Genomic DNA, 27,486 nt, shown 5'->3' on the forward strand with positions numbered 1-27,486 from the left:
GTAAGCTGGGGCCCCCGCCCTCTGGGCTCCCCACCCTGCCTCACCAGACAAGCGACCAGCCCGGGGCCTGACTCAAAACAAACACCTCCGCTCAGGGAGCCTGTGGGCGGAGGAGGCGGGGCAGCTGCACGCACCCAAGGCAGGGCCTTCTGGGGAAGGCCCACAGACCCGTGGGTGGGAAGCAAGTCTGGGAGGGGCTGGGACTGGAGTTCCGCCGCGGAGGGGGCCCGCGTGCCGGGGAGGGTCCCGATTCCACTGCAGCCGCCCGTCACCCCGAGGGCCCGCAGCACGGAGGCCGGACGTGGAGCACAGCGAGCGGCAGCCCCTTTCCCTGAGCCCCGGCCACGCCCGGACACGGAACGCCTTCCGCCCTCGCAGCCACCCCCGGGAAAGGCACTGGGGCGACCCCCGGAGGTCCGACGGCGGCCCCGAGGCACAGAGCGGTGCACGCGCCCCAGGGCCGCTCAGCCAGGAAACCGCGGGGCCGCCCTTATCCCCGTCCAGTCCCTGCCTCCATCACAGCAGACGGGGCTGTGAGCATTGTCAGAGTCACGCCCTCTGTCTCGCAGCGGCCGGAGGGGGACGCTGCGACCTCAGACCGACAGGGGAGGGGATGCAGGCGAGGGGAGTTCCCCTCCGCCACCCTCCGACCCAGGGCTCGGTGGCTGCAGACTGGAAAGCGGAACCTCGGCCAGCCAGCCTTGGGGTGCCCTGTCGGGGGACAGACTTGGGCCCGCAGAGCCCAGCCTGCTGTTTTCCACGGGGCCGGAGCTGGGGTCAGCGCCCTGCACCTGCGCCTGGCAAGTGCCCGTAGCCCCACCTGAGGGGACGTGTGCAAAGGACATCACATGTGAGGCGGGGTGCAGCGGCGGGGCCGCTTGCAGGCGTGCCTGCGGCAAGCCCACCCCCAGCAGCTGGTGAGGGCCCTCTGTAGCTGGAGATGGGCCTGGGGCTCCTCGGAAGGGACGTCCAGGGCTGAATGCCACCACCTGCCACCGCCCCTGGCTGTCTGCGCCCTCGGGCGGCCAGCTGCCGCCCCTCCCCAGCCGGCGGGGCAGGGGGCAGGGGCTGAGCCTGTCTGTCTGCAGCCGCCTCGCGGCAGGCTCGGGGCGCAGGGACGGAGGTGCTCGGGTGAAGTGCCCTGACGGGGAGGGTGCCGGTTAAACATTAGCCCCAGTGGCCCCCTGCGAAGCAAGCCAGACTCCCCGCAGACTCCGGGCGGGACCGCCGGGAGGGCACTTTCGTTCCGGGTGGGTGACCAAGCTCCCGGAGCCTGGGCCGGGCTGCAGGGATCGACGCAGACCCAGCGGGGCGCTTGCCCCACCGAGCCCCGGAGCCGCCGCCCGCGGGCCCTCCGCTGCCTGCGAGGCCAGGCTGTTCTCTTGACAAGCCCCCACCCACACAACCTCCTGAGTAGGCCCCGGGGGGCAGCCCCCCGAGGCCAGGGCCGAGCAGCGTGAGCTCCGTAGCCCCCCTGAGGAGCATGGCAGTCAAGGTCTGGAGGCCTAGAGAGGGACAGGGACGGTCACTGACCTAAACCGGGACTGAGACGCAGGTCCTTCGACTCCCAGTGCGCGGAGGACACGGGTGCGGGCGGAGCTTGGCGTCCCAGCCGGAGGCAGGTGCCCTGGCGTCTGGGCTGGCGGCCGACTCCGGGCCCCTCTCCGCACGTGCCTGGCTCCAGTGCTGACACCTGGTTCTCCCGCGGGCTCGGCGACCTGGCCCTTTGCTCCACCTCAGGAGAGAAGCATGGCCTCACCTGGGAGCCTGGGCAGGTGCTGTGAGCGCAGATCCCCCAGGGAGGACTCTGTGTGTGTGTGTGTGTGTGTGTGTGTGCGCGCGCGCGCGTGTGCTTGTGACTGTCAGGCGCGACCGCCACCCCCGCTGCTGTGGGGACAGGGAACCCCCGGGATCCCCGCTCTGGCCGCCGTGGGGAAGGAGAAGCGGCCCTGTGAAGGCGGGGGTGGGCGGGGGATTCCAGGGCCTGCCGTCCCTTCTGGCAGCAGAGAGGGGCCCCTTCCCCCGCGGGCCGCAGTCTGGGGAGCCCGTGGCCTTGCCCTGGGGCTCCCCCTGGGATCGCGTGTCCTCGCGGATCCCCCAGAGGAAGTGAGCAGCACACACCGGACAGCGTTTAATGGACGTATAGAGGGGAGAGTTACAGAATGAGCATCTCACACCTGGAGACCGGCGGTGCACCTGCCTCGGACGCCCGGGGCCCCTCCCCCCGGGCCCCTCCCCTCCACGCACGGCCGAACACGGTCCACGCGTGTGTACCTGTCCCCGTTCCCTCTGTGTAACGTCGGCGCCCGTGTATGAATCCTCCCCCCCACGCGGCCGTTCCCGTCTTCTCGTCGTCCCGACAGATGTGCTCCCGGCGGCTCAAAGGAACAAAGGACAAACAGGCCATCGTTCAGGGCTCCCTTTTCCTGTTGAGAGATGTGCGCGTGGTTTCCAGAGGTCCGCCGCGGGAAACGGCGCTCTAGCTGGTGGCCCTCGGTCACCACCGTGCCCTCAGGGCTGCTGCGGGCACAGAGCAGCTGGAAAGTGCTCACACAACACGTGCCGAACCTCACTGGCCTGTCCCCACATCTCGTGTCGCCCGCACGCCTACCGTCCACGCCTCCTGTGCTTTGTGTCTGCAGAGAAAGTCCGACGCTCTCTCTGCAGATAAAAACCCGCAGAGAGAGCGTCAGACTTTGACAGGTAGGCACGTACATGACTGGCCCGTGGCCTCAGGAAATGCCTTCGGAGGGGCCAGGCTCCACGTGCCTGGAGAATTTTTCTTGCCGAGCTGAGGTGCCAGCGCAGACGCCACGGGAAACCCGTTCCCCACATGCCTGGGGAGACAGGTTCCGGAGTCGGGCCCAGCCACCACTCGCTCCATCCCCCCACCGGGAAGCAGGCGGGGCAAGGTCTTCCTTCCATGACCCCGGTGAAGAAGCAGCTGATGTGCACCCAAGTCCCGGGGTTCACAAGTGGCAGATCCGAGCTCAGGGCCAGGCCCCGGCCAGCACTCAGCCCTGGAACCCCGGCCTCGCTTCCTAGGCCAGGAAGGAAGGCTCCCTGGAGGAGGGGGCGTTTGGGGAAAGAGAGGTCGTAGCGGGCGGGCGCTGTGCGTGTTTCCTTCGCTGGGAGACCCAGGACGCTGTGCCCTGGGTCAGTGCCCCGGGGAGGCCAGGCTGGAGCAAGGCCCAGGGACACTCCCAGGACCAGGCCCCCTCACCAGGGTGCGCGGGCCGCGGAGGCTTCCGCCGCCCTTGCAGCTCTGACCCATCTGGGGAGGCAGTGCTCCCCGTGCTGAGCCTGGCAAGGGGGCAGTCGCACCCACCAGCCCCGCTGGGCAGGTGCGGGGAGCCGGTGCGGCCGCTGCCCGAGTGGCCCCAGAACCAGTCATCCGGGTCCACATCTTCCTTCTGGGGAAACCGAGGCCTCTTCTGGCCTGTTACACACCCGCCCCTCCAGCCCAAAGTCCATCACCCGCGACCGGGAACAGCGCCTGGGACCGCTTCCCCTTTTCCCAGTGGTGCGGGCGCTGCGACCTGGCAGAGCGGAAGCTCAGAATCGCGTCCCGGGCGGGGCGCTGCCCAGCTCGGGGGCGGCCCCTTGCGCAGCAGCCCCAGGCCCCCGCCCAGGAGCCGCGCGCAGGGCGCTCTCCTCCAGCGATTACGGTACCTGCGCCCGGTTCCGCCCCGGCTTCCTGCCCTGGGCTTCTCGGGCGGGCGAAGCCGTTCCCGGCAGTGAGCTCAGCCTGACCCCGATCTGCGGGTCCCGCCCCCCGCGCGGCACCCGGGGCCGCGACACCTGCGCAAGGAGGCGCCCAGCGCCGAGCTGGTCCGACTGGTTCTGAGCAGGAAGCTGGCCGCCCTCGCCCCGCGCCGCCCGGGCGTCCGTCCCCGGGTCCGAGCGACCGTCTGTCCGGCGTGCGGGGGCCGGGGGCGGGGACGAGGGCGGCGACGTGGGAGCCCACACCCCGGGCCGCTCCTGGCGGCAAATCAGAGCACGCCGCGGGGCGGGCGGGGGATATAAGCCCAGGTGACTTACCTGGGCTGGCGGCGGGGGAGGGGCACGCAGGTGAGGCGGCCCCGCGGAGCGCGCGGGTTTTCGGCGGCAGCATGTCCGGCAGGAAGGACTGGTCGGCGCTGTCCAGGTGAGCCGGGCGGCCGGAGGTGGGCAGCCGCGCTCCTGTGAGGGGCCTGTCTGGGGGGCCTGGCACTGAGGCCAGACCCGGCCTGGCTGCCCCTGGCGGGGGGCGGCCTGGGAGCCCACAGGGGGACCCCCGGGGACAGAGCGGTGCTCCTGCTCGCCCAGCCTTCCTCCCCCCACCCCCGGCCCCCGGGTGTCCGGGGAGGCCAGGGCCTCGGCCTGGAGCCCCGGGCCTGGGGATAGGGAGGTGGCCGGTGGCCAGAACCCATCGGCCCGACAGGTCTTGCCCGCGGCTGTTGGCCCCGGTGAGGTGTCCCTCGGCCGCTCTCGGCGAGGCGGAGTGGGCGCCTCAGATCAAGGGCGGCGGCCTCGGCGCCGTCTGGGCCAGGTGACCTCAGGGTTGGTGCTGTCCCTGCGCGTGTGTCTCATTTGTCAGTGGGGCCCTCCAGGGGGCTGGGGACGGGGTGTCTTGGCCCCTGCCTGCGGGGCGTCCCCTAAGGGTCAGAGAAGGGGAGCTTCTGCCGGAGCCACAGGGCTGCCCCACACCCCCTTATCCCGTAAATGCTCCCACGAGCACCGTCACCGTCTCAGCCCTGCCCCGCGCACGGCTTGGCCCCGGTGGAGACGGAGGCCCACGGAGCTCGGACCCGGGCCCCCGCGCCCCCGCCCACAGGCTCTGGCCGGCAGAAGCTGGCCTCCGCCCCCTCCCCGGTGGGCACCGGGATATGGCCGGTGCTGCCTCCCAGGCCTTCCCCATTAAGGGGGCGCTGGGGTGTCCTTCTCCGCCCCCCGTGGGTGAGGGTGTCCAGAGCCCCTCCGGGGCCTCCCTCAGCCTCCCCCCGGCGACTTGTCTCCCTGGGCTGTGGGGGGTCCAGCTCCCGCTGCTCTGACGCACAACAGGGCCCTTGGGTCTTCGGGGGGGGGGCACTAAGCCCCAGGCACGGAGGGAGCTCAGGGCCCTGGGAAAGGGACCCAGGCCCCCGGGAGGCTGGACACGCCCCGGGGGTGGCATGTGCTCCGGGCGGGGCTGCGGGCGCGGCCTTGGACTCTGCATGTGGGTCAGCGTGCCCGGGGGAGGGCGTGGGTGTGCCGCCACTCCAGCAACGAGTGCATCGGCGGATGGGCACGCACACGCGTGCCCACGGGCGTGTTCGCGGCCTGCAGCACGGGCAGATGCCTGTGAGGGCGGCAGGCTCTCGTGGGGCCGCGCCCGGGTCTTGGGTGTCTGAGGAGGGCCCACCTGAGTGGTGGCCGGAGACCTCAGCGCAGCACGTTGGGTCGGACGCGCGAAGCAGCCGTGCCTGCCCGGGAGCTGTCTGCTGGGGCGGGGGCATGTCGTCGGCACGCCCGCCTGCGTGTGTGTGTTGTGGGTACCGCGCCTTTCAGGTGGGCCCAGGGGTCTGGTCTGAGCTTGTCCCCCGCTTGGCGGCAGGGGCGGGGCCGCGTTCCCACCAGTGTCCAGGGGCCTCGGCGAGGTGCCGGGAGCAGAGGGCCACTCCCTGGCGAACGTGCCCGGCGGCAGGAGGGAGGGGGCTGTGAGTCACTGTCAGCCCGCGGGGCTGGGAGGGCTGGGGCAGCGCAGGGCCGGCCTGCAGCCCACCCTCGGCGTGGGGGGCCGGTGCCGAGGCGCCGGCTCTGGCTCGGGGCAGCGCAGGGCCGGCCAGCTGGGGGCCCTGGCCAGCGGCCCGTCCTCCCCTCCCTGGGCCGGCCTGGGTGCGGGCGGGGCCGGGCCGAGCCCGTTGGCGGGGGGTGAAGGTGGATCTGGGAATTCCTGTCCTGAGCAGCCCGTGGTTAATCATTCTCCTGCCCGGGCCTCAGGCAGCCCCCACCTCCCAATGTGCCCTCGGCCTCCCCCACACCTCTCCCAGACCACCAGGGCCTGGGGAGGCCGCAGGGACCCCCCGGGTGACCCTGATTGTGTGGAACCCTCGGAGCGGAGGACTGGCCCAAGGTCACACAACCAGTGGGGCTGGACCTCAGCCCCGGCCTGCGCCCCTTGCCTGTCCTCGCCTCCAAGGCTGGCAGCTCATGCTTCCCGAGCCCCGGGGCACTCGCCGCTGGGGCAGCCTCACACCGCCCTCCTCCGCCTGGGGCAGCTGGGCATCGCAGCCCCACAGGGAGGCAGACGGGGCGCACGTCCCCGGAGAAGGTGGAGGCGGCGGGGAGGGCTGCCCGCCGGGAGGGAGCGGCCGTCAGCCGGTGAGAGTGGCCGGGACTCGCCTGGACGCCGGGACCCGCGGGCTCCACCCTGGGCCGGGCCCTGGAGCCCGAAAGGTCAGTGCTTCAGCCTCTGGGTTTCCCCAGCCCTGCTCCCGCGGGCTGTCCGCGGGCTCAGCCTGCCCTGGGCGGGGAATCCCACCCGTCGGCCCGCGGCCGCTCCTTCCTCCCCGCAGCGGCCGGCCCGGGAAGGCGGCCCTCTGGGTGCTGGGCTTTGAGCGGCTGTCCTGGGAGGGCATCACAGCCCCTTTCTATTTGCTGCGCTGTCTTGGAAAAGGCCTTAACCCCTGCACGCTCAGCCTCCTCCTCTGCAAGCAGGACGAGGCTGCGCCCCCCAGGGCTGCGGGGGCCTGAGGCCGACAGGGCAGGGGCACAGCCGGGCAGGGCCAGGCGGCGTGGGGCACCGGTGTAGGGCCTCGCCGCCACCGCCGCCCTTTGCGCGCCGACTCTGCACCTGTGCGGGTTTTGGTGTGTCCTCCAGTGTCAAGTGGGCCCCTTTCTCAGCCCATAGTTACCACAGGCGGGGGTTCCATGGCTGTCAGGGGACAGGAGCTTCCACTCAGTTGGGGTCACCTTCCCCGGAGGGTGGGTGCCTCGGCGTCTATCCCAGACCGTGGACGAGGGCCCAGGGAGGGGCCCGAGGGGGAGTGAGCCGGGAACACAGCCCAGACTGGCCCTGGAGTCGCTGGGTATGAACAAGGAAGCCAGGGGCCTGGGTCCTAGGAGACCCTCGTTCGTGGTTGTGAACGAACGAACCCATGAATGAAAGATGTGCAGGGCTTGCGGGGTCGTGCGGAGGCCACGGCTATCTTGTCCTCATTCTGTGGTCGAGGCTCCGCAGCCCCGACTGGAGCCTCCATCTCCGCTGGGGGGAGCAGAGGCGCCCCTCGAGGCAGGAGGGCTGCGTCGACCCTGGGCCCGCCCCCCGCCCCGAGCCTGCCGGGGAGGAGGTGTGTCGGGGCGGGGACCCAGTCTCGCCTGGCGAACCCCACAATCCTGATGTGGAGCTGGCTCAGGAGTGTTTGCTCTGGTTGGGAGGAAGGACGGGTGGATCCGGCGGGTGGGCGGGGGCGGTGGGCGGGGCCACAGCTGAGGGTGCTTGATTGGCAGGTGGTGGGCGGGTCAATGGCTGGAGAGGGCAGGGGGCGGCTGGCAGCGGCGCGGCTGTGAGAGTGAAGGGGTACGGGGTCCCCTTGCTCCCCAGCGGTGGGAGCTGGCGCTGGAGGGGAAAGAGGCCAGGAGCCCCTGGGAAAGGCAGGGGCGGCGGCATCGCGAGCTTTCCCAGGGCAGGAGGTCCTCTTCCCGAGACTCTCCTCTGAAAAGCTGGGCAATGTCTGTCGCTGCCCAAGAACCCAAGCCCAGAGCGAAGGGGACCTTGTCAAGTCCACCTGCCCCCTTCCCCGCCCCACTCCGCTGTGGGGTCCACGGCCAAGGCTGACCCGATAGGTCTCCGCGAGGGTCGTTTTTTCTCCCCACGGACACCCAGGGACGTCGGGGAGCATCTTTGTTCCATCGGGGGGGGGGGGGCAGGGAGTCTCCTGGCACCCAGTGGCGGGGCTGGGCGCTGCTCGACGCCCACTATGAGGACGGCCCTGCCCACGGAGTTCACCTGTCCCTGCGTCACAGCTGAGCTGCGGCCGAGGAGCTAACCCAAATCCTGCAGCTGTGGCAGAAATTTAAGAGACACTTAATAGATGTAGAATAGGAGCCATATTTAAAGTGTGACACTTTCTGGTTGACCCATCAAAAAAGTAAAGAGAAACAGGTGATTTTAATTTTCGTATCATATCGGACTTAGTCCAAAATATCCAAAATACACGACCCCCACACAGAACTATGTCTCAGATGTCTTCCGTTCGGTCTTTTGCACCATCTTCCACACACAGTGCACATTTGCGGGTTCAGCGCCCGTGGTGCCCGGCCAGGGTCTGGGGGCTCCTGGGCTTCGCTGACCTCTGACCGGTGCCCCCCTGCCTCCCCCCCCCCGCAGCCTGGCCCAGCAGTGGAGCCTGGAGGACCAGGAGGAGCAGCAACGCGAGCGCCGCCGACGCCACCGGAACCTCAGCTCCACCGGGGACGACGCCGAGGCGCCCCGGCTGGCCCAGAGTGCAGGGCAGCCGGCCCCGGCCAGGTGCGCGGTTGGGGCGGGGGCCGGGTGTTACGTCAGGACTCAGCGCGGCATCTGGGGCCCAGGGGGTGACTCAGGGCACGAAGAGGAGCGCCCCCTGCCCCGCCGCCCCAGGCCCGCCTGGACCTGCCTGGCCTGCTCACCGCACGGCTCAAACGGCCCCGGCCCCTCGCTTCGGTCTGCGGGCCGGAGCATGGCTGGGCGTGTGGTGGGCGTAACTCAGCCCTCACAATATCCCCCAGAGAGGCACCACAGACCCACTTACAGGTGGAGAAACTGAGTCATAGAGAACACGGGTGCCGCGCTGACATGCCTGCTTGGTCTGTCAGGCTCCTGGCTCTGCCTTCCCACTAAACCGGGCTGAGCCCCTAACTCGGACTCTCCGGAATTCCCTTCTAGGGGAAGGATGCGGGGACTGGTCTGGCCCCCTCGACTTTGGGGTTCGAGGGCAGCAAGAGAAGGGCCAGGGTTTCCTGAGCCTCCCGTGAGCCGGGTCTGTGCTGGGCTCTCCCCTGGGTCGCGCCTCACCTGCCCTCCGAGCAAGGCCAGGCTCCCTCCCTCCTCCAACGTCCTCTGACTCTGTTCCCCACCTTCTGGCTCAGGCTGCCGAGTGTCGAAGAAGCAGAGGGACCCAAGCCACCATCCCCAGCCTCCAGAGATGAGACCGAGGACGTCCAGGCCATCCTCAGGACCCGGCAGGAGCGGAGACAGAGGCGGCAGCTGGTGGAAGTGTCAGAGGCCACCGTCCGGGAGCGGCTGGAGGCGGAGAAGGGAAGGGACAGCTCCGGCCCTGGGCAGGCCGGGCAGCAGACCCTCCCGCCCAAGAAGGAGGTGGGGGCGCCACCCCGCCGCAGACTGAGCCGGGAGCAGCGGGGCCCCTGGGCCCAGGAGGAGGTGGGCAGAGAGCCAGGAGGCGGGCAGAAGGGGGTGTCGGCGAAGTCCCCAGGCTCAGAGGAGAAGCCCTCTGCTCCAGAGGGGGCAGCTGCGCTGGAGAAGAGGCCGGGCTCTCAGGCAGCCTCCATCACTGAGAGCACAGCACTGTCCCAGAAGGTGGACGTGGCAGAGGACAAGAAACCAATTTTAGAAAAAACAGGCGTCTCCGAGAAGCTGCCGACCCAAGGGAAGACGTCAAGTTCAGAGAGGAGACTGGTGTCTGAGAGAACGTTGCTCTTTGAGAAGTCATCGGCCTCAGAGGCAAAGGTGGTCCCAAAGAGGGCCTTGGGCTCGAAGCAGCCCCAGGCTCAGGAGGAGCCCCAGCCCGGGGAGAAGCCTCCGCCTCAGGAGCAGCCCCAGCCCAGGGAGAAGCCTCAGCCTCAGCCCAGGGAGCAGCCTCAGCCCCGGGAGAAGCTTCAGACCAGGGAGCAGCCCCAGGCACAGGAGAAGCCTCAGCCTCAGCCCCGGGAGAAGCCTCAGCCTCAGCCCAGGGAGCAGCCCCAGCCCAGGGAGCAGCCCCCGGCCCAGGAGCAGCCCCCGGCCCAGGAGCAGCCCGCGGCAGGGGCAGGCCAGAAAGCAGCCCCTCCCCCCGGGAAGAACCAGCGGTCCTCGGCAGAGCCAGGGACCTGCCAGCCTCCGCCCGCGGCTGCCAGCCTCCCGACCATCACAGTCCAGGTTGGCAGTGCCGCCCCCGCCCCGCCCCCCAGTCCTGCCCCGGTGTCTGCGGCCCCCTTGCTGTCTCCCGTCTCCCTCCTTCACGCTGACTTTGGCCGTGTCCTCTCCCGCGATGGCTCCCGGTCACTGCCGGATCAGGGGACGCCGAGGGGGGCTGGTGCTGAAAGGGATTCAGGGCCCCAGACCCCGCGTCCTTCTCAGGGGCCCGGCCCCGCGCCTGGCGGCCTGGCTCTGCGGATCCGTGCCCACCGCCCCCCGGCAGACGAGAGGCCTTCCTACTGCCCCCTTCCTCCTGCAGCCCCGGCGGGGGGAGGGGGGCCCGGCCACCTGGCGTCCCCGCCGCGGCTCGGGCTCGGGGCTGCCAGGCTGCCCGTGTGACCCTCCCCCTCCCCCCAGGTGAAGATTCCTAGAAAGGAGGGAGCGGAGGGCTCGTCCTCGGGCCCCAGGGCCACCTACAGCAGCTCCCTCCGGCGCTCCAGCCCCAGGACCATCTCCTTCCGGGTGAGAGCCCAGGGCCCTCGTCCTGTCCCCTGGGGGGCAGCGCGGGGAAGCAGCGTCTGCCAGGGCACAGGGGCCTGTCCGGATGGGGAGGGGAGGCTTTGGATTCCCCCCGGGATCACAGCAGAGGAGGCTGAGTTAGCAGAGGGGGGCAGCTAGCGGCTTGAAGGAGCGTATGGACACACGCGGGCAGTGCCCCCTGGTGGTGAGAGCCGGGACTGCAGGAAGGTGGCGCCGCGTTGGGGTGCTGGTGGGATGCGGGGTGGGGGGAATGCTGGCAGGGCCACCCACCTGCCTTCACCACTTCCGGTCCAACCCCGCGGGGCAAGGGGGGCAGGGCCCCCGTAGTGCAGATGGTCTGCCCTGCGGACGCTCTACCCACCCACTCAGCGCTGTGCTCTCTGGGTGACTTGCTCATTTTCCGCTGTGTTTTGTCGGGGGCTCTGGGGAGGCGGCCGGAAGCCCTGACAGGGCCCTCGGGCCGCGGGGGGCAGACCCGTCAGCAGGTGTCGCAGAACACCCTCGAACACCCGCAGGGATCCAGAGAGAGGCTTTGCCCCAGGCTGGCTGGTGGGCACAGGCCTCTCCCAGACACGGGGGGCCTTCCACAGAGGGTTGGTTGGGGCTTGCGCAGTGGAGGGGGAATGGCTCCGAGGGCTGAGCCCTCCTTTGAAGGGGCCGAGGCCTCCCTGGGGACCCCGCTCATCGGTGCCTCTCTCTCGTTGCAGATGAGCCCCAGGATAAACAGCTCCGAAGGAACCCTGACCCGCAGGTCCGGGGCTGGGCGTGCCGCCTCGCCTGTCTGGCGTGTTCCCACCTTCAGCCAGGCTGTTGCGTAGACCACGTGCGGGGCCGGCACCGTGCCAGCCCAGGGCTCAGGGGCGGCACGGCGCTACGCCTGGGGGAGCCGTGGCCCTGGGAGAGGCCGCGGGAGGGGCAGATCGTGGCGGGGGGAGCAAGGGGGAGGAGGAGGGCTCGGGTGGGGCAGCGAAGGCAGAGGAGGGTTTGGCCTTGACGTGAAGGCAGGAGGGGGCCTGGGAACCTGCGTGTTCAGCACCCACGTGGACAGAAGCCAAGTGAGGACTGCGTGTTGAAAAAAACAGAACAACCCGGAATTGGGTTTGGAAAGCAGCTGGCGTGCGCGGCAGGAACTTCAGGCGCCCAGGCGGGTCCGCCTGCCCTGGACCGTCGCTGAGGCCTGCCGTCCTCGGCCGGCTGGGGGTGGGGGGTGGCACAGGGACCGGTGAGGCGCAGGCTCGCCTCACGATTACCCTGCGAGAGCGGCCCAGCGGGCCTGGGGGTGCAGGACGGCTCCGGGGCAGTCGGCGTCCGCGCCGGACTCCCGGTTTCCAGGTGGAAGGTGGGCGGCGCGTCTTCGCTGGAGGGAGCAGCCTGTGGAAAGGCCGCGTGTGAAGAGCGTGCTGCGTCTGGTTGGGGGCCCACAACCACGTGGAGAAGGGGGTTGGAGGGGACGCAGCGTTGGGAGGGGAGGCGGGGACCAGGTCCCGGGAGGCTTGTCGGCTGGGCGCGGAGTTTGGTCCCTGTCCTGGGGCCTGAGGGTTCGAGCCGGAAGCATAGGATGGGATTCGTGTGGGGAGAGAGTTTGCGTGGCCAGCGGGCGGTGCGGGGGGGGCACGCAATGGTGGGGCAGATGGGGAGGAGATTCAGGGAACGTGTTTGGGTAGAAGTGACAGGCGCGGGGAGGGTGGCAGAGAGCTCTGGTCCTGCTGAGCGGGCTGTTTCCAGGGCGGCGAGGGCCGTCCTGGGTCTGCAGGCTTTCCCGGGCACAGCTCGTGGAAGCCTCCCCCAGTGACGGGGGCGGGGCACGTGGGTCTCCCTGGGAGGAGGGCTCCCCGGCTCTGCGTCACCCTGTCCTTCTTGCTGCAGCGCCAGCGTGAGGCTCCCGGTCAAGCTGGGAGAGAAGCTGGAGAGATACCAGTCAGCCATCCAGGTGGGCCGAGCGGCAGCTCCTGTGCTGGGTGGGTGCATGGGTGCGTCTGCCCCCCCGCCCCGCCCGCCACCGCCACCGCCCCAGGGTCAGCCTCGGTGCTCTCTGTCCCCAGAGATCGGAGTCCATCAAGTCTCTGGGTTCCTCCCGCACCGAGTTCTTCGTGGCTCCTGTGGGGGTCGCCAGCAAGCGCCACCTCTTTGAGAAGGAGCGGGCCAGCCCGGGCCGCGCGGAGCCAGCCTGCGGCCGCAAGGTGAGGGGCTCGGCCTCGGGAGGCCTGCGGGGCCCGGGCGCTGGGCCGCGGCCCTGGCCCAGCTTCCGGGAGCCCGTGCCGGCGGACCTGGGTTACCGCTCGTGTCCTGAGCCCGCGTCGCCCCAGCGCCCGGGGGGCGGGGCGGTGGCCTCGGGTCTCTGTGGCTGTGCCGGTGGCCCCACAGCCTGATGGGAGCCTCCATCCTCAGGAGAACCTGAAGCTCTCTGGGGTTGTGACATCAAGGCTCAATCTGTGGATCAGCCGGACCCAGGAGTCCAGAGACGAGGACCTCCAGGTGCCCGGTCCCCGCTGAGGCCCCCGGCCCCCCCAGGGACGCTCCGTGGTGGGATGAGGCGGGTCAGAGGGGCCCTGGGGGTGCGGGCTGAGCCGGGGCTGGGGGGAGAGTGGGAGCGGGTAGGGCTGTGTGGACGCCTGTGGGTCAGCGGTGGCGGCGGGGCGTGCAGGAGAGGAGGGTGGGCCTGGAGCCCCCCTCAGGGGGGTGCTGAGGGTCCCCAGCCCCTCTGCAGTTGCCTAAGTCCCTGGTCCCCACCTGACTCCCCCACCCAGGAGGCGCAGAACGAGTCCGAAGACGCCCAGAGGACCCAGGGCGGGAGGGAAGCAGACTCCTCCCCAGATGCCAAGGTGAGGGGAGCGCAGGGGGCTGGCTGGGAGGTGCCCCACACGCCTGCACACGCCCGCACACGCCAACTGGCCTGCGGTGGCCCAGCCCGCATACCCAGAATGCCCTGGTCCTGCTCTCAGGCTGCTGTGCCCCAGCCTCCAGCCTCCAGCCTCCAGCCTCCAGCCCCTCCCACCCCACGGCCGGGGGTCTCTGGCCCAGTGTGGGCGTGGCGCTTGGACAAAGGGCTGTGTTCCGGTCCAGAGGCCCCTCCGGCCCCGGCCCTGGGGGCCCCCTTCCCTTGATCTAATGCACCTTCGTCTCACAGGCATGACAGGCTGCGCCAGGACAGGCCGCTCGCCGCGTCCAGGGCCCTCCCGCAGGCCGGGCCCGCCCCCTGCAGCCACGTCCCTGCCTCCTGCCACCCGGTCCCTCTCTGCCTGAGGCCTGGGCCGTCCGGGAGACGCCCGTGGCTCCTTCCCGGCCAGCCTCAGGGCAGGTGGGCCCTGGCGCCCCCCGAGGCAGGTACCCCGGAGCCGGGACCCACAGCAGCGCTGCCGCCGCACGGGCCCCCATCCCCATCCCCGGGGCCGCGGCGCCCTGGCCGGGGACGCCGCCTGTGTCTGCTCCGTTCCGGGAGCGGGGCGCGCTGCCCCTCAAGGACTCCGGGGCCCCTGTCCGGTGTGCTCCCAGGGGAGGCCCGGCTCCCCCACCGTCCTCCAGGGCCGGCCCCCGCTGGCTGAGCCCCGACCCCGGGGGTGGGGGGCAGCCGCACTGCCCCCCGCCCGCTTCGCCCGCCCCTCACTGCCCGGCCGACCCCAGTGCCTTTCGGTGGCCCCTCACTCCTCGCTGTTCTCAGGAAGCTCTGATAAACCCGCTCACTCTCAGGTGTAAGTGACTAAAAATACCTTCCGACCAGCTCTTCGCTGGAGGCTCTGCTTTTTGACAGCGGTCATCTGCGACGTGGGGGGATTGTTTGGGCTCGGGGACGAGCCGACCTCTTCCCAGCAGCCCCCACTTCTCCTCACATGAAGGCGGGTGGCATCCCGCGGCCCTACATAGTGATTCTGGGGGGCCGAGCGGCCAGCCCCCCTCCAACACGCACCCTCCCGAGATCGTTTCCCAGCCCCCCAGTGCCACGGCCTCTGTGAACCTGGAGACGCTGGGCCATCTGAGAATCCAGGGCAAACCAGACTATGACAGTCCGGTGCCCGGTCCCACCTCCTCACAACCTAATTTTAAAAATGTGCATATACGGGTGCCCAGACCCGTCCCCAACCCCCCGCCCCCGCCTCCGCCTCCGCATGCCTGGGAAGCCGAGGGCGTCTCAGAACACGGCCCTTCAGGGTGACAGCTTCTGTCTTGGGTCCCGTGGTCCGGCGGACAGGAGGCCCTCAGAGCCCCATGTGTGACCGGCTGGCCCGTGCCCAGCTGGCGGGTCTCCTGTGCTGGCCTCGTGCCTGCCCTGAGCACCCCGGCCGCCCATGACCGGGCTCTGCCTGGAGAGCCTGGGGAGCTGGCCAGGGCGCAGAGACGGGAGGGCGCAGAGACGTGAGGGCGCAGAGAGGGAGGGCGGCCCCGCTCAGAGACTCCGGGTTCAAACAGGGGGCCTCGGGGGTCTGAACGCTCATGTCGTAAACTTTGGAAAGCCCCCGGCCGTGAGACTGTCCAGCAGGCACACCATCTTCACATCAACTGCTCCTAGACGAGGCCCTCGGAGGCTGCCCCGGGGTCCGCCTTCCTGCCCCCGTGGCCTAGGACCCCGCCAGGCACCGTCCTCTCTGTGGGCCCTCAAGTCTGCAGCACATGCCAGCCTGTGTTTCTCCCAGCACAGTCCCTGATGGGCACCACCGCTCCGTCCTCTCCGCGCTGGCGGCGTTACGCCCATTTGCAGGGACGGGGCACTGAGGAAGGTTGGGAGCAACCCCATGGGTCCCCGTGCGGCGGCTGGAGGCTGCTGGATGGCCACACCGGCTGAGGGGCTGCCTCCCCGCTCTCCGAATTCCGTCCCTGCCTCCGAACCATCGGGAAAAGCCTCCCACACTCACGCAAGAACGCGCGGGCCTCCGCGGGGCCCTGCAGACAGGCTGGGGTGTGTTTGGAGTGTTGTTGGGCTTGTGAGAAACCACAGCCCATGGAAGCAGCTCCAATCAAAGGTGGGGGGGTCTCTGAAACAAACACAGCTCCTAGGTTCCGGGAGATGCCAGGCTGGGCACAAAGCAAGGCTGGGCCCTGGGGGGGGGGTCACATGGCTGAGCCTGGTTGTCACCGTGCCTCTGGGGCTCTGTCCCCAGCGCCTGTCTCTAGGCCCGCCCCCCGGGGTGCTGGCTGGTAGGCACAGGGCCCGAGCTTGTCCTGCAGGCGGGGCGGGGGGGCCACGCGGCAGGGGAGAAGCCTGGGTGCGGTGGGGTGGGGTGGAATCAGGCCACTGGGCTCCGATGTTCCTGGGGACCAGGGAGGGGACAGTTTCAGCTCAGTGACAGGCAGGAGTCTGAGAGCAGAACGCGCAAGAAGGAAGCGGCCGTCCGGCCCGGGGCGGCCTCTCGAGGGTGCCCTCGGCAGCCCCAGCACGCGGTCCCCGAGGCAGCGGGGCTGGGAGGCTGGACGCGTGGTCAGGCTGGGGGCGCAGAGGGCAGAGGCCGGGAGGGGCTTGCTCTGCCCACAGAAAAGAGCGAGTCACGGGCGGGCAAGCCTGGAGGGCCCAGGGCCTGGGGCCGGGACACTGGGAGGAGAAGCCCGGTCCAAGCGCGAGCCACCCTCCCTCCGAGTGCGCACGGGGGCCTGGGACACTGCGTGGGCAGGCGGAGGGAGGGGTCAGCCGCCCCAGACTCGGTTTCCTCCGCTCGCTCGCGCTGGTCACACACGAGTCCTCAAAGGTCCCGGGCGCTGGGCTGGGGCCACGCACACACCAGCCAGCAGACGGCAGAGGCCCCGGGCCCCGGCCGTGGGGGCCTCAAGGAAGAGCAGGGGCCGCGGGTCGCGGCTTCGTTTGAAAGCCCTGGAGGACGAGCCCGAGGACCCCACGCAGCCGGCCGCCATCGAGCGGGACCGCCCCTCCGGCTACTTAGTTCCACCTTCTGCCTGACCTCCTGGGGTCCAGCCAGCCCTTTTCCTGGAACCCGGACGGGCCGGGTGGCTCTAGGGTCATGGAGGAGCCCCGCTTTGCAGACGTCCTCGGGAGGCCGGTAGACCCGCTTCCTGAGAAGGCCACTCAGCCCATGAGAGGCAGCCGGTGTGGCCTGGGGGGCATCTCTGCCCACCGGGCACTCAGGAGTGTTTCGGGGTTGCCTCCTGCCCCAAGCCCCACCCCCAGGCTCCCTCCCAGGCCTGGGCCGTGGCACCTGCTCTATCAGGATTGTCAAGAGGGACAGCTGGCTTCTGTTACACGCCAGCTGCCCCCCCCACCGCCCCGCCGCGTCCCCTGCATATCTGGTCTGGTTTTAAATAGCTTATCTGGGCAGCTGGACCACCACATGGGCTTATATGGTGAGGAGTACATGCCCTGTCAGCCCCGATTCCGGCACCTGCCGACATAGCGGCCGACGCCCCCCGCTCCCCAGCCCCCACGCCCCGCACATTCCTCCCTCTGCAAGGCGGGCTCACCCGCCCCCGCCCGGTGCTGCTTAAAGCCCACCCCACCCCGGCCCTGGCCAGTTCCTGCCCCGAGAGAGCGGCATCCCGGCTGCCGGCGGCTCCTGTCGTAGGTGAGGCTCCGGGAGACGCTGGAGCGGGGAGCAGAGGGACGAGGGCCTGCCTCCAGGAGGCCACGCTGAGGACGCGGAGGTGCGGGGGTCGGGCTCCAAGACGCCAGGGGCCCGTGGGGGCGTCCAGGCCTGCCCCGCAGCCTTTCGGATGGGGAGCCTCAGCCTCCTCGTCCGCGGGGCGGACGAGATCCCTGCCTGCCCTGAATACCGCGACGCTCTGACACCAGGGCCGCCCGGACCGTCTCCCTCCAGGCTGACGCCCCCGCGGCTGTCCGGCAGGCCCTTCTTGATGCCCAGAGGGCTGAGAGAGGGGGGCATCAGGGACGCAGACCGAGCCCCTCCCAGCAGCGGGCGGAGTTCGCCTGCACCCCACACCCAGCGCCCTCCCCTGGCCAGGGAGGGGAGGTCCGTTCAGGGAGTGTGAGCCCAGCTCGCTGGAGTACAGGGTCCCCGAGTCCGGCTCCCCCCCCCGCACGCCCCCAGAGAGATACCCCCTTGGTTTTTCGGCTTCTCCTGTGCAGGTGGAGAGAATATTGGGGGAAAGGGCTGCCTGGGGTGTCAGGAATTTCCAGCACATTCCAGGCCCCTGACGTCCCAAGTTCTTCCTCTGACCCAGATCTTCTAGGGCACGTCCTCCCGTCCTCCCAGGGTGGGGGCGGGGGGCGGGGAAGAAGAGGCATCTGTGAGGATCGAGTCGCCCCTCCCTTCTGCCCCCAGCCGCCCCTGGCTCCCCCGGAGGGCCTGCAGCCCTAGCCTTGGTCCGTCCCTGCTGGGTGCCGGGGACAATGTCCCTCAGAACCTCAGGCTTCCTGCCAGGCTAGGACCTGAATCTCGCCTCTTTCACAGGGAGGTCAGCGGAGGCCCAGAGAGGTGAAGGAACTGGACTAAGGCCCCACAGCAGCAACTAGGTTTTCTTAAGCCCCGAGTTTGGGCTCCGTGGCCACTATACTTTCCGCTGCCCCTTGTGTTTGCTGCAGTCCCCCAGAAAGTGGCCCCAACCTCTGCGGAGGCGGGCGCGGGGTGGGGCGTGGGTGAGAGGTGGGGTTGCTTTAGGACACCGTCACCCCGCTCCACCAGGTCCTCAACTGTCCCCCAGCTCAGCCTGCCCCTGCCCCTCCATCCGTCCGGCCCTCGGCAGCTAGCCTGGCAGCCTCCTCGTCTGAGCGCCCTCCCCACCCCGGGGGCTGGCGGGCTGTGTGGGGGAGCAGGGAGGTGCTCCCAGGAGCCAGGAGAGAGCTCCGTGCGGCCCCCCCATGGGCTGCATCCCAGGGCCAGCGGTTCTGAGCTGGCGGGGCCAGGGCAGGAGAGGACGGAGAAGCCCCAGGAACCGGGAGCGGCTTCCCCGGTTCTCAGCCACCAACTCGGGCGGCTCCCCGGGGCCCGGGCAGCAGGCAGGGCTCGTGGGCCACAGGCGCCTCACCCCACCAGGGGGGCCGCGGGAGCATTTGTAACAAAGGGCGCAGCTCCTTGGTGCACTTTGCCCGATTCCCCCCGTGGCAACATTTGCCCGATATGTTACGAGTGGCAGGTGGGATACAGACATTGTTACGGCCTCCCTGCTACTTAGCCCCACCGTCTGGCCTGACAGCGGGGCTGAGCTGAGGAGGCCGCGACCCCTCCGCCCTCCCTGACGCCTTTCTCTTCCTGGGGGGAGCAGAGAGCATGTCTGACACGGAAGAGGCGGCGGAGGAGTACGAGGGGTGAGTGTGGGAGACTCCTGTGCCTTCCCACCTGCCCCTGGAGCCTCCCTGGGGGCAGCGGGGGTCGGGGGGTGGCTCTGCCTGTTTTGGGGAACCAAGGAGAGACAGCCCCCTTCATTTCCGCCCTGTGCCTCCTGGCCGCTGCCCGCAGGCCGACCGCGGGCTGGGCCACTTGGGAGGTAAAGGCGGCCCCTCCCAGCACTCGCTGGGGGACGGGTCGCAGCAGGGGAGCCCAGAGGCTGGGCCTCCCGAACGCGGACCCAGAGATGCAGCAGCGACTCTTCCAGGGTCGCGGGGCTGATCGCGCCTCCAGGCCCCCAGCCCGGGGCTCCGTGGGGGCGCGCGGTCAGCAGCCAGGGCCTAGGGCCGGGGTCAGCCACGGGGCCAGGCAGCGCGGGCATGAGCGTGTGCGTGTGCGCGTGCACGCGGCCCCAACAGCGTCTCCCTGTGCCCTGCAGGGAGCAGGAAGGTAAGCACACGCCCAGGCGCGCCTCGGGACGGGGCCGCCTGCTCTGACACCGACCCACCTCTTGTCTCCTTTCCCGCGGCTGCGGCCTCCCCGAGCAGAAGAGGTCGGGGAAGGTAAGGAGTCCGAGCCCCCGACTGCAGCCTCCCGCCCCCGCATCCCCCGCCCCGCCGCCCCAGGAGCTGCGCGAGGCGCAGGCGGGCCTGGGGGTTCACCTTGTCTGTTGCTCACCCAGAGCAGGAGGAGGCAGAGGAAGAGGAGGCAGCGGAAGGGGAGGCCGAAGGGGAGGCCGAAGGCGAGGCGGAGCCTGAGGAGACCCAGGCAGACGGTGCGGCCCCGGGGGAGGGGCTGCTGGCCCGCCCTCTGGCAGGAAGGCGTCCACAGACCTGCTTCCCCACCTGGGCTGGGCTGGGACTCGGCGGTCCACTGTCTATCCAGGAACCCTGACCTTGAGCTCCTTCTGTGCTGGGCGAGTCCGGGCCCAGGGGGTGTGTGTGTGTACACACCACGTATGTGGGCTCACGTGTGTGCATGGGTGTGTGTGTGTGTGCCTGTGTGTGTGAACAGAAAGCTCCGTGACCCCAGAACTCAGCAGGGCGCACGTGGGTACCGCCCTGTCAATGGGGGCTCTCGGCAGAGGGACCTGAGCTGAGCACCTGGGGCTTCGTTAACTCCTCGCGTTCTGTTTAGAAGACAGACAAGAAGAGGAAGTTAAGGAGGCCGAAGGTGAGCCCTACTGGCGCAGAGAGAGGTCGGGGCGGCGGGGCACCCCTTCCCGCGGCTTTTGGGGAGACGGCGCGTGGTGGGGGGAGGGTTTCACGGGGGGAAGGCAGGCTTGGTGCCGGTGCGGGTCTGGGGGGCTGTGCCCTCCTCATTCCAGGGACGGAGCTGCCTTGGTGGTGCCCTGCGGTGGGGGGGCCCATGTGCGGCTCCCCACGCGGGGTAGGGCCCCCAGGAGCCGTGTCCACATGTGAGGTTCTTGGGGCTCAGGCAGAACCACTCGCAGGGTGCGAGGTCTGTAGGGTAAACCCCCAAGGCACAGCCAGTCCAGGTGGTGGGTCTCGGCTGTGGTCCTTGTCACGCCTCCGGGACGGGGGGGGGTGCAGCCAGCGGGCGTGGAATCCTGTCCCCAAGGAGCCAGGGACCCCGGGCCCTGGGAGCCCCTCTGGGGGGATGTGTAGAGTTTGCCAATTCCAGGGCCGTAATTCCCACGGGTGCCCCTGGAGCCAGGGGCCCTAGTGGGGGGCGGGGCCCCCGCGCCTCCGGGGACCCAGAAGCCCGCGGGACCCCGCTCGCCGGGACAGAGCGGGGACCCGATCCGGGGCCCATGACCCCGTGGCCGCCTGCCTCTCTCCCTCCAGATGGCCCCGTGGAGGAGTCCAAACCCAAGCCCAGGTGAGCAGGCGCCTGCAGGGAGGCCCTGGCCGCGGAGGGCCGTGGAGGGCAGGCGGCCCGGTCCGGGGGCGGGGTGCGGCCGGCACACTCCCGGGGTCACACGGCCAGGTTCAGGGGACAGACTGGGACCGGCCCCAGCCCGGCTGGATGCCCCGGCCCGTCATGTGCCCAGTGCCGTCCTGTGTGCACGCAGCGGCCCCGCGCAGACTCGTGGGCAGGTGGGGAGACAGGCCCCGGGCCGGCGTCCCTGCACGGGGGCGTTGGGTCAGCGCCACGCCGCAGGCCCCCGGGGCTCCTGGGGGGTTCTGGGGGGCCAGCCACAGGGCCCCGCAGTCAGACAAGCCCGTCCCCCGGCCACAGCTTCCCCACGTCCCGGTGGCGTGGTTCTGAGCAAGCCACTCCCTCCCAGGGTCTGAGGGCACTCGCGAGAGATTTCATGGCGACCGTGTGAGGACAGAAGGAAACGACAGGAGACGCCGTGGGCGTCCCGGGTGTGGGGGCTCCTGTGGTGACGTGGAGGCGGCCGCGCTCCACGGGCGCAGCCCCGCGGCCCCTCCGCCCGGGGGTGCTCATGGCTCCTCCTCCTCTCCCACAGGCCGTTCATGCCCAACCTGGTGCCGCCCAAGATCCCCGATGGAGAGAGAGTGGACTTCGATGTGAGCGGGGGCTGCGGGGAGGGCAGGCCTGGGCCGGGGGGGCGCCAGGGCCCCTGGTGGGAAAGGGGGACCTTGCGTGGGCTGGGGAAGGGGGCAGGGCAGGGTGTCCAGCAGGGCCAGGCCCCAGGCCAGGAGGAGGGGCGCGGCCTGCTGCCCCGCCCTGGAGCCCTGCGCCCCCGCAGGACATCCACCGGAAGCGCATGGAGAAGGACCTGAACGAGCTGCAGACGCTGATCGAGGCGCACTTCGAGAACCGCAAGAAGGAGGAGGAGGAGCTCATCTCGCTCAAAGACCGGATTGTAGGTGTCCCGCTGCCTCCCCCCCAGGGCTCCCGAGGCCCCCTCTGTCCCCCACCCCGTCCGTCGGCCTCCCCTCCTCCAGGCAGCCTCCCCGAAGCCCCGCACCCTGCTGGCGTGGACGCTCCATCAGGAGCCCCGCCCGCCCGCCCGCCCCCAGCAGCCTGGCCGCTCGCGAGGGCGGGAGCTGAGGGCAGCCAGGCCCCACACGGGCCAGCGCCTCTTGTCCCGCCCTGCCTCCCGCCTCTGGGCACAGCTCGCCCCCTGTGAAGGGAAGGCGCAGTGAGTCTGGAATCCCACCTCGGCAGGCTGGGGAGCGGGGAGGTAGTTTGGTTATTTTTTCTCTGTGGCCGGCAGCTGGGGACGTGGCCGTCTGTCCGAGCGCAGGGCCGAGGTCCAGGTGCAGAGGCCGGGGGGTGGGCCAGGGGTCTCGCTCAAATCACTGAGGCCCAGCCCACAGTGACCGACGCCCGGCGGGGTTGCCTGTGGGCGTCGGGTGTGGCCTGGCTTGTCTAAGCAGGATGCTCCAGGTCACGCACTGTGGGGGCTCGGCCTGTCTCTGCAGGAGAAGCGGCGGGCGGAGCGGGCCGAGCAGCAGCGCATCCGGAGCGAGCGGGAGAAGGAGCGGCAGGCCCGGCTGGCGGTGAGCAGGCGCCGCCCCGGGCACCCCCACGCTCCAGCTCCTGGGCCCAGCCCCTTTCTATTCAGACACGGATTCAGCCGAGAGACAATGAGCAGCTCGTGACCGCTGGGCACGTGTGGGCTCTGCCGAGGCAGGAACGCCCAGCCTGGAGGAGCTCGGCCCTGCGGTCGCGTCTCGAGCGAGGCCGGGGGCCCTGGCTCAGGGCTCACGGCCTCGTTCGTTCATTCGCTCCCTCGCCCAACAAGCGAAGGGCTCACAGCCCTGAGGGGAGAAGCTCCCAGCCCCGGGGGAGAGAAAGCACAGTCCATCGCCCGTCAGAAAGGCCCCAAACCCAGGCCCGGCCCCGGCCTGACCGGCTGCCGCCCCTGCCACCAGGAGGAGCGCGCCCGGCGGGAGGAGGAGGAGAGCCGGAGGCGGGCGGAGGACGAGGCCCGCAAGAAGAAGGCCCTTTCCAACATGATGCACTTCGGAGGCTACATCCAGAAGGTGGGCCGGCCGGGGTGGTCCTGGGGCGGGGTCCTGAGGGACCGGGGGTCCAGGGGGAGCCGCCCAGCCTCCGCACTCCTGCCCGCGCCCCTCGGCGCTCGGCCTGACTGTGGCTTCAGGGGGTCGGCGGCGGAGCAGTGGGGACGGGGGCTGCCGCGGTGAAGGCTGCAGGTGGGGCCTGGACACCCCTGCGCTCCCAGACGCCCCGAGGCTGGGCTCAGGGCCCCGGTGTGAGGGGACCATGGCTGGGGACAGCCACGTGGGGGCCTCCGTCTCCTCGTTTGAGAAGCGGGATCGGCAGCATCTGCCCGCCTGCCGCTCTGAGGCCCAGCGAGCCCACACGCCCACACGGGAAGCACTGGGGACGTGGCTTCGCCCTGGGAGCGCGCTCTCCGTGCCTGACTTCCACACCCAGCCTGCGGGACACATGCTCTCATGGCTTGGGGGGGGGGGCTGGTACTCATGGCTTTCCCAAGGCCCCAGCTCAGAGCCGGGCCAGCCGTCAGGCCCTGGCCCGGCCTGGCCCAGCCTCACGTCCTGGGGTCCCAGCGTCCGGGGTCGCCCCGGCTATGTCTGAGCCTTCTCTTCCCCCCGTCTCTCCCCCTCGGGCCTGCGCTCTCTCTGTCTCTGTCGTCTTCTTCGCCTTTCTCTCGGGGTCTTTCTCTCGTGGTTTAGCAGGCACAGGTGGGTACCAAGCCTCCTCTTGGTGTTGGGGGCTCCCTGGACGGGGGACCCGCGCAGTGAGGGGGTGGCGGGGAGGGGACAGATCCCGGTGAGGCCGAGGCAGTCGGCCCCAATGCCCCTCCTTGGCCGTGCCTCAGTTTCTCCGGGGTCCGGGCAGGGATGGGGTGGCCGTTGTGGGAAGAGGGTGAGCACGTGGCCCCTCCACAGCCATGCCCACTCCCCAGTGGGTTTTCGGGGCTGGGGAACAGGAGGGGAAGTCCTCTAGCTAATGCCCCGCCCCCCGCTTGCCAGACGGAGCGGAGAAGTGGGAAGAGGCAGACGGAGAGGGAGAAGAAGAAGAAGATTCTGGCCGAGAGGAGGAAGGTGCTGGCCATCGACCACCTGAATGAAGACCAGCTCAGGTGTGGCCCGCCGCGCGGGCGCGAGCGCGAGCGGGCGCCCTGGGAAGGCGCCGGGAGGGCGCGCTCTCGCCGCGACCACCAGGGGGCGCCGGCGCCCCACGCATCCTCCCAGGGCGCGACGGGCGGGGCTGGAGTCCGCAGGGGCCCCGGTGCCCCCTGCCCGGCTCTGGGTCTGAGCAGCATCTCACTGGGCCAGGCTGCCCTTGCCCCCCCGCACGGGTCTCCATCCCGGGAGCCTGCCCTCTGGGCCCCGCGCTGCGCCGGCGGGCAAGTGGGCAGGCGGGCCGGCGGCCTGAGCCCCTGGGGCTGGGTGAGGATGAGGAGGAAGGCAGAGGAGCGCGCGTCCTGGTCGTCCTCGGCGCCCCTCCCCTCCCCCATCCCCGACTGCTGCCCCGCAGGGAGAAGGCCAAGGAGCTGTGGCAGACCGTCTACAACCTGGAGGCTGAGAAGTTCGACCTGCAGGAGAAGTTCAAGCAGCAGAAGTACGAGGTGAGCCGGCCCGCAGCCCCGCCCCCCGCGCGCTCCTCAGACCGGGTGGGTCCCGCCGAGCGGCAGAGTCGCGCCTGTCCCCTGACCCACCGCCCATCCGAGACGCGCACCTGCCCAGGTGCCTCGTCTCCCCAGGGATCGGTCACCCCCGGGCTGCGGCTTCGCCGGGCCTGACCGGGAGCACCATCCTGGGGCTCCAGCCTGGGTGTCCCTCCCGGCTCGCTGGGCAGCGATTGGCCCTGAGGGCCGGGGGCAGCAGCCCAGACGCCCTAAGCCAGGTCGGGGACAAGGATGCAGGGAGCTAGGCCTCCTGGGGGGAGGAAGCTTCACCAGAGACATTCACGTCACTGTGCCGGGGGCAGCGCTGGGCTGAGCCGCAAGCCCACAGCCTTGTGGGTCCCCGGAGGGCAGACACCGGGCCAGGACACGGCCCAGCCAGCCCAGGCCCCGCGTGTGCCCCACTGCCCCCTGGCGCAGCTCAGGCCTGGGGCACAGCGTCACCGCCCCACTTCCGCTGGTGACAGGGAGGACTCGGGAGCCGCACCGTCTGCGCCGAGTCTCTGGCTCGGCCCCTCGACAAGGCAACACGCATGCCTCCTCACCGGGTCGTCGCGAGGGTGACAGAGATGTCCTCCTGGCCCCCCAGCCCAGGTCCAGGCCCCGGCCACCTGGGACTGAGCCACAGGAGCTCCCGGTGACTCTGTCGTGCTCACTTCTCTTACAGATCAATGTTCTCCGAAACAGAATCAATGACAACCAGAAAGTGTGAGTACCCGAATGTGCCTCCGCCTCCTCCCGACCTCGTGTGCCCCTGGGGCCCCTTCAGGGCCTCCCTGCCCCCGGCCAGCCTCTGCCCCCTGCAGGCCGCCTGCCGCTCTCTGCCCTCGGCCCCCACCCTGGGGAGGCCTCTGCCCGGCCCCGGGTCCCTTCTGATGGAGTCCTCTTCCCCTGCAGCTCCAAGACCCGCGGGAAGGCCAAGGTCACCGGGCGCTGGAAGTAAAGCCCAGACCTGCTCCTCGCTGCGCCTGCGCCCGGCATGCCCCCAGCTCCGGGGCCCCCGGCGGGGGTGGGGGGCGGCTCCTGCTCGGGTGCCAGGGCGGGCCCAGCTGGACGCCGCCACGCTCGGCTGCCCCACGAGTCCACACCGTGCCCGTAATAAAAGCCACTGCACACCGCACGGCATTTGTGTCGCTTCTCCTTCCGAGGGAGAGAAGCCGAGGTGAGCCCCCGGTCTGTCCCGGCCGGCAGGGGCGGCTCCTCTTGCCGGATGCCGGGGCCTGAGTCCCTGAGACGCGCGGCCTCTGGAAGAGAGGCTGTCCACTCCAAGCCAAGGGGCGAGGAGGGGAAAGTCAGGAACCTGCTGCTGTTGTCCGTCCCCGCCCCGGCATCTGCCCCAGTCTGTGCCCAGGCAGGAGGGAGGGGCAGAACCCCTCCTCGGTGGGCGCCGCCTCTGGCTTGGCACTGGTTTCTGGGAAGGGTGGGTCCTCTCTCAGGGACAGGCCCGGGGCCAGGCTCTCCCGTGTCCCAGGCCGGGATGGGGGTGGACAGAGGGCGGGGCAGGCCAGGCGGGAGCCTGTCCCTGCTGTCCCCGCCCCCAGGACGCCCCCCGCCCCCGCCTCTCTGCTTGGCACACCTGGCCCACCCCTGAGGGCCTGCTCACGTCCCTGGTTTTCTGAGAAGTCTCTGGCTTCCGCAGGCCATGCCCCTCGCGCCGCCTGGAGGACCCGCACTGAAGGCCCATTTTCCCAGAGCTCGTGACTCACAGGAACCAGGTCTGGGTGCCCAGCCCGCCCGCCTCTCCTGGTCCTGCTCACTGGCTCCTCCCAGCTCTCAGCCCCCCTCTCCCCAGCAGCCACCGGGAGGAAAGCTCAGGTCCGTGGCGGCTCTGAGAACGCTGCCTTCACACACACGGGTGTGCAGCGCCCAGGCCGCGGGGTGCCCCGCCCACAGCCCCGGTCTCAGGCCACAGCAGCCGCACCCTCCACACACCCCAGCCCCCACGCAGGCTCCCGGAAAATCAGGCCCGGGCAGCGCCAAGCCGAGGGAGGCGGTGGGGCCGGCCGCTCTTCAGGGAGGGAGGCGGCCGGGAGGCGGTTCGGTTCCCAGGCGCCCCCGGGGCTGAGCCGGTGCTGACGCAGTGCTGACGGCGTGCGGGGTGGGGTGGGGTCGGGCACCTGCTGAGCACAAGGGGCCGCGCCCCTCTCCTGTCCCCACCCACCAATTCCCCAGAGGAGACGGCCGCCAGGATGCGTGCCGCCACTTCATTGCCGCCGAGGGTAAAGGACAAGCAGTTTTTCCCTCCAAACTTGACACGGGGATCCCCTCTGACCCCATATCTGCCCCTGACGAGGGCCTGCTGGGTGCCAGGTGCAGCGTCGAGCACTTCACACGCACAACCTGCAGTAACTGCACAGTCAGGGCCTACACCAAGGACCCCATTTTCCACCTGGGGAAACTGAGGCCCAGGGACGCGTGGCGACCTCCGGGGTCACGGTGCAGGGTTCTGCCTGTTCTGCTTACGTTTTATTTTTTTATTTGCACGGCCCACTCTCTACCCAGTTCCACCGGTGGCTGATAGAGACAAGCACAAGCCCATGTTACAGACATTGCGACTGCGCTTTAGCCAACCAATAGTAGAATAGCTTCTGCCTCTACAGTGCAAAGCGTGTGAGCGTTCACATCCGTCTACAGCAAACGCAGTCACGCGGGTGGGCCGCCCAGCGGGGCGTCTGGCGCTGCTGCTGGTCTTCCCGGGTAACACGACCGCTAACCGGGGTGAGCCGCGTCCTCCCTCCGCCCCGTGCAGATGGGGTGCTTCAGGGGGCGGGGCGCCTGCCTGCTCCTCCACAGCCCTGGCCCCTGCACATGTGCTGAAGGCACGGAGGAGAAGGCATCTTTGTTTAGGGACCTCGGGCGGGATTCGGTCGTCGCAACAACAGGTGTTCACAGGGAGGGAAACAGCGTAAAACAGCCACCTCGGAGTCGGCAGAGCCCGGCAGAGCAGGGACACGGTTGACATTCCTGTGTGACATCAGCACAGCGCCGGCCTCTGGCTCGTCGTCTGTGGCCTCAGACGTCCGCTACACTCAGCACCCATCGGGCGCTCCTCTGCTGCTCAGTTCCAGGTGGCGCGTCATAGCGCGTCAGCCTCC

General features: G+C 70.1%; 2 protein-coding genes across 2 annotated transcripts; both read left to right on the forward strand.

Moving 5' to 3' along the window:
- The first annotated feature begins 4,050 nt into the window (after positions 1–4,050).
- On the forward strand, positions 4,051–13,748 carry LAD1 (ladinin 1). Its single transcript, XM_054576493.1, has 10 exons — positions 4,051–4,147; positions 8,351–8,491; positions 9,091–10,096; positions 10,493–10,597; positions 11,323–11,366; positions 12,482–12,545; positions 12,658–12,795; positions 13,004–13,090; positions 13,363–13,437; positions 13,743–13,748. Exons 1-10 carry the CDS (start codon positions 4,113–4,115, stop codon positions 13,746–13,748), a joined length of 1,701 nt encoding a protein of 566 aa, XP_054432468.1. The 5' UTR covers positions 4,051–4,112.
- Positions 13,749–18,780: 5,032 nt separating this feature from the next.
- On the forward strand, positions 18,781–25,499 carry TNNT2 (troponin T2, cardiac type). Its single transcript, XM_054576424.1, is given in 13 exon segments — positions 18,781–18,822; positions 19,525–19,612; positions 19,975–20,010; positions 20,646–20,679; positions 21,275–21,335; positions 21,518–21,634; positions 22,197–22,274; positions 22,650–22,760; positions 23,436–23,444; positions 23,736–23,845; positions 24,244–24,334; positions 25,059–25,099; positions 25,289–25,499. Coding segments are annotated over 13 exon segments (864 nt in total). The 3' UTR covers positions 25,335–25,499.
- The last annotated feature ends 1,987 nt before the right edge of the window (positions 25,500–27,486 follow it).

The sequence above is a fragment of the Pteronotus mesoamericanus genome, unplaced genomic scaffold, assembly GCF_021234165.1.
Source record: "Pteronotus mesoamericanus isolate MK-2021 breed Mesoamerican mustached bat unplaced genomic scaffold, CSHL_Meso_final contig_347, whole genome shotgun sequence".
Lineage (NCBI taxonomy): Eukaryota > Metazoa > Chordata > Mammalia > Chiroptera > Mormoopidae > Pteronotus > Pteronotus mesoamericanus.

What these genes read in the sequence shown, in the direction of transcription:
- LAD1 (XM_054576493.1), top strand. Translation starts at nt 4,113, where the DNA reads ATGTCCGGCAGGAAGGACTGGTCGGCGCTGTCCAG. An exon ending in GACTGGTCGGCGCTGTCCAG is followed by an intron (nt 4,148 to 8,350) that starts GTGAGCCGGGCG and finishes CCCCCCCCGCAG; the next exon opens with CCTGGCCCAGCAGTGGAGCC. An exon ending in CCAGAGACGAGGACCTCCAG is followed by an intron (nt 13,091 to 13,362) that starts GTGCCCGGTCCC and finishes TCCCCCACCCAG; the next exon opens with GAGGCGCAGAACGAGTCCGA.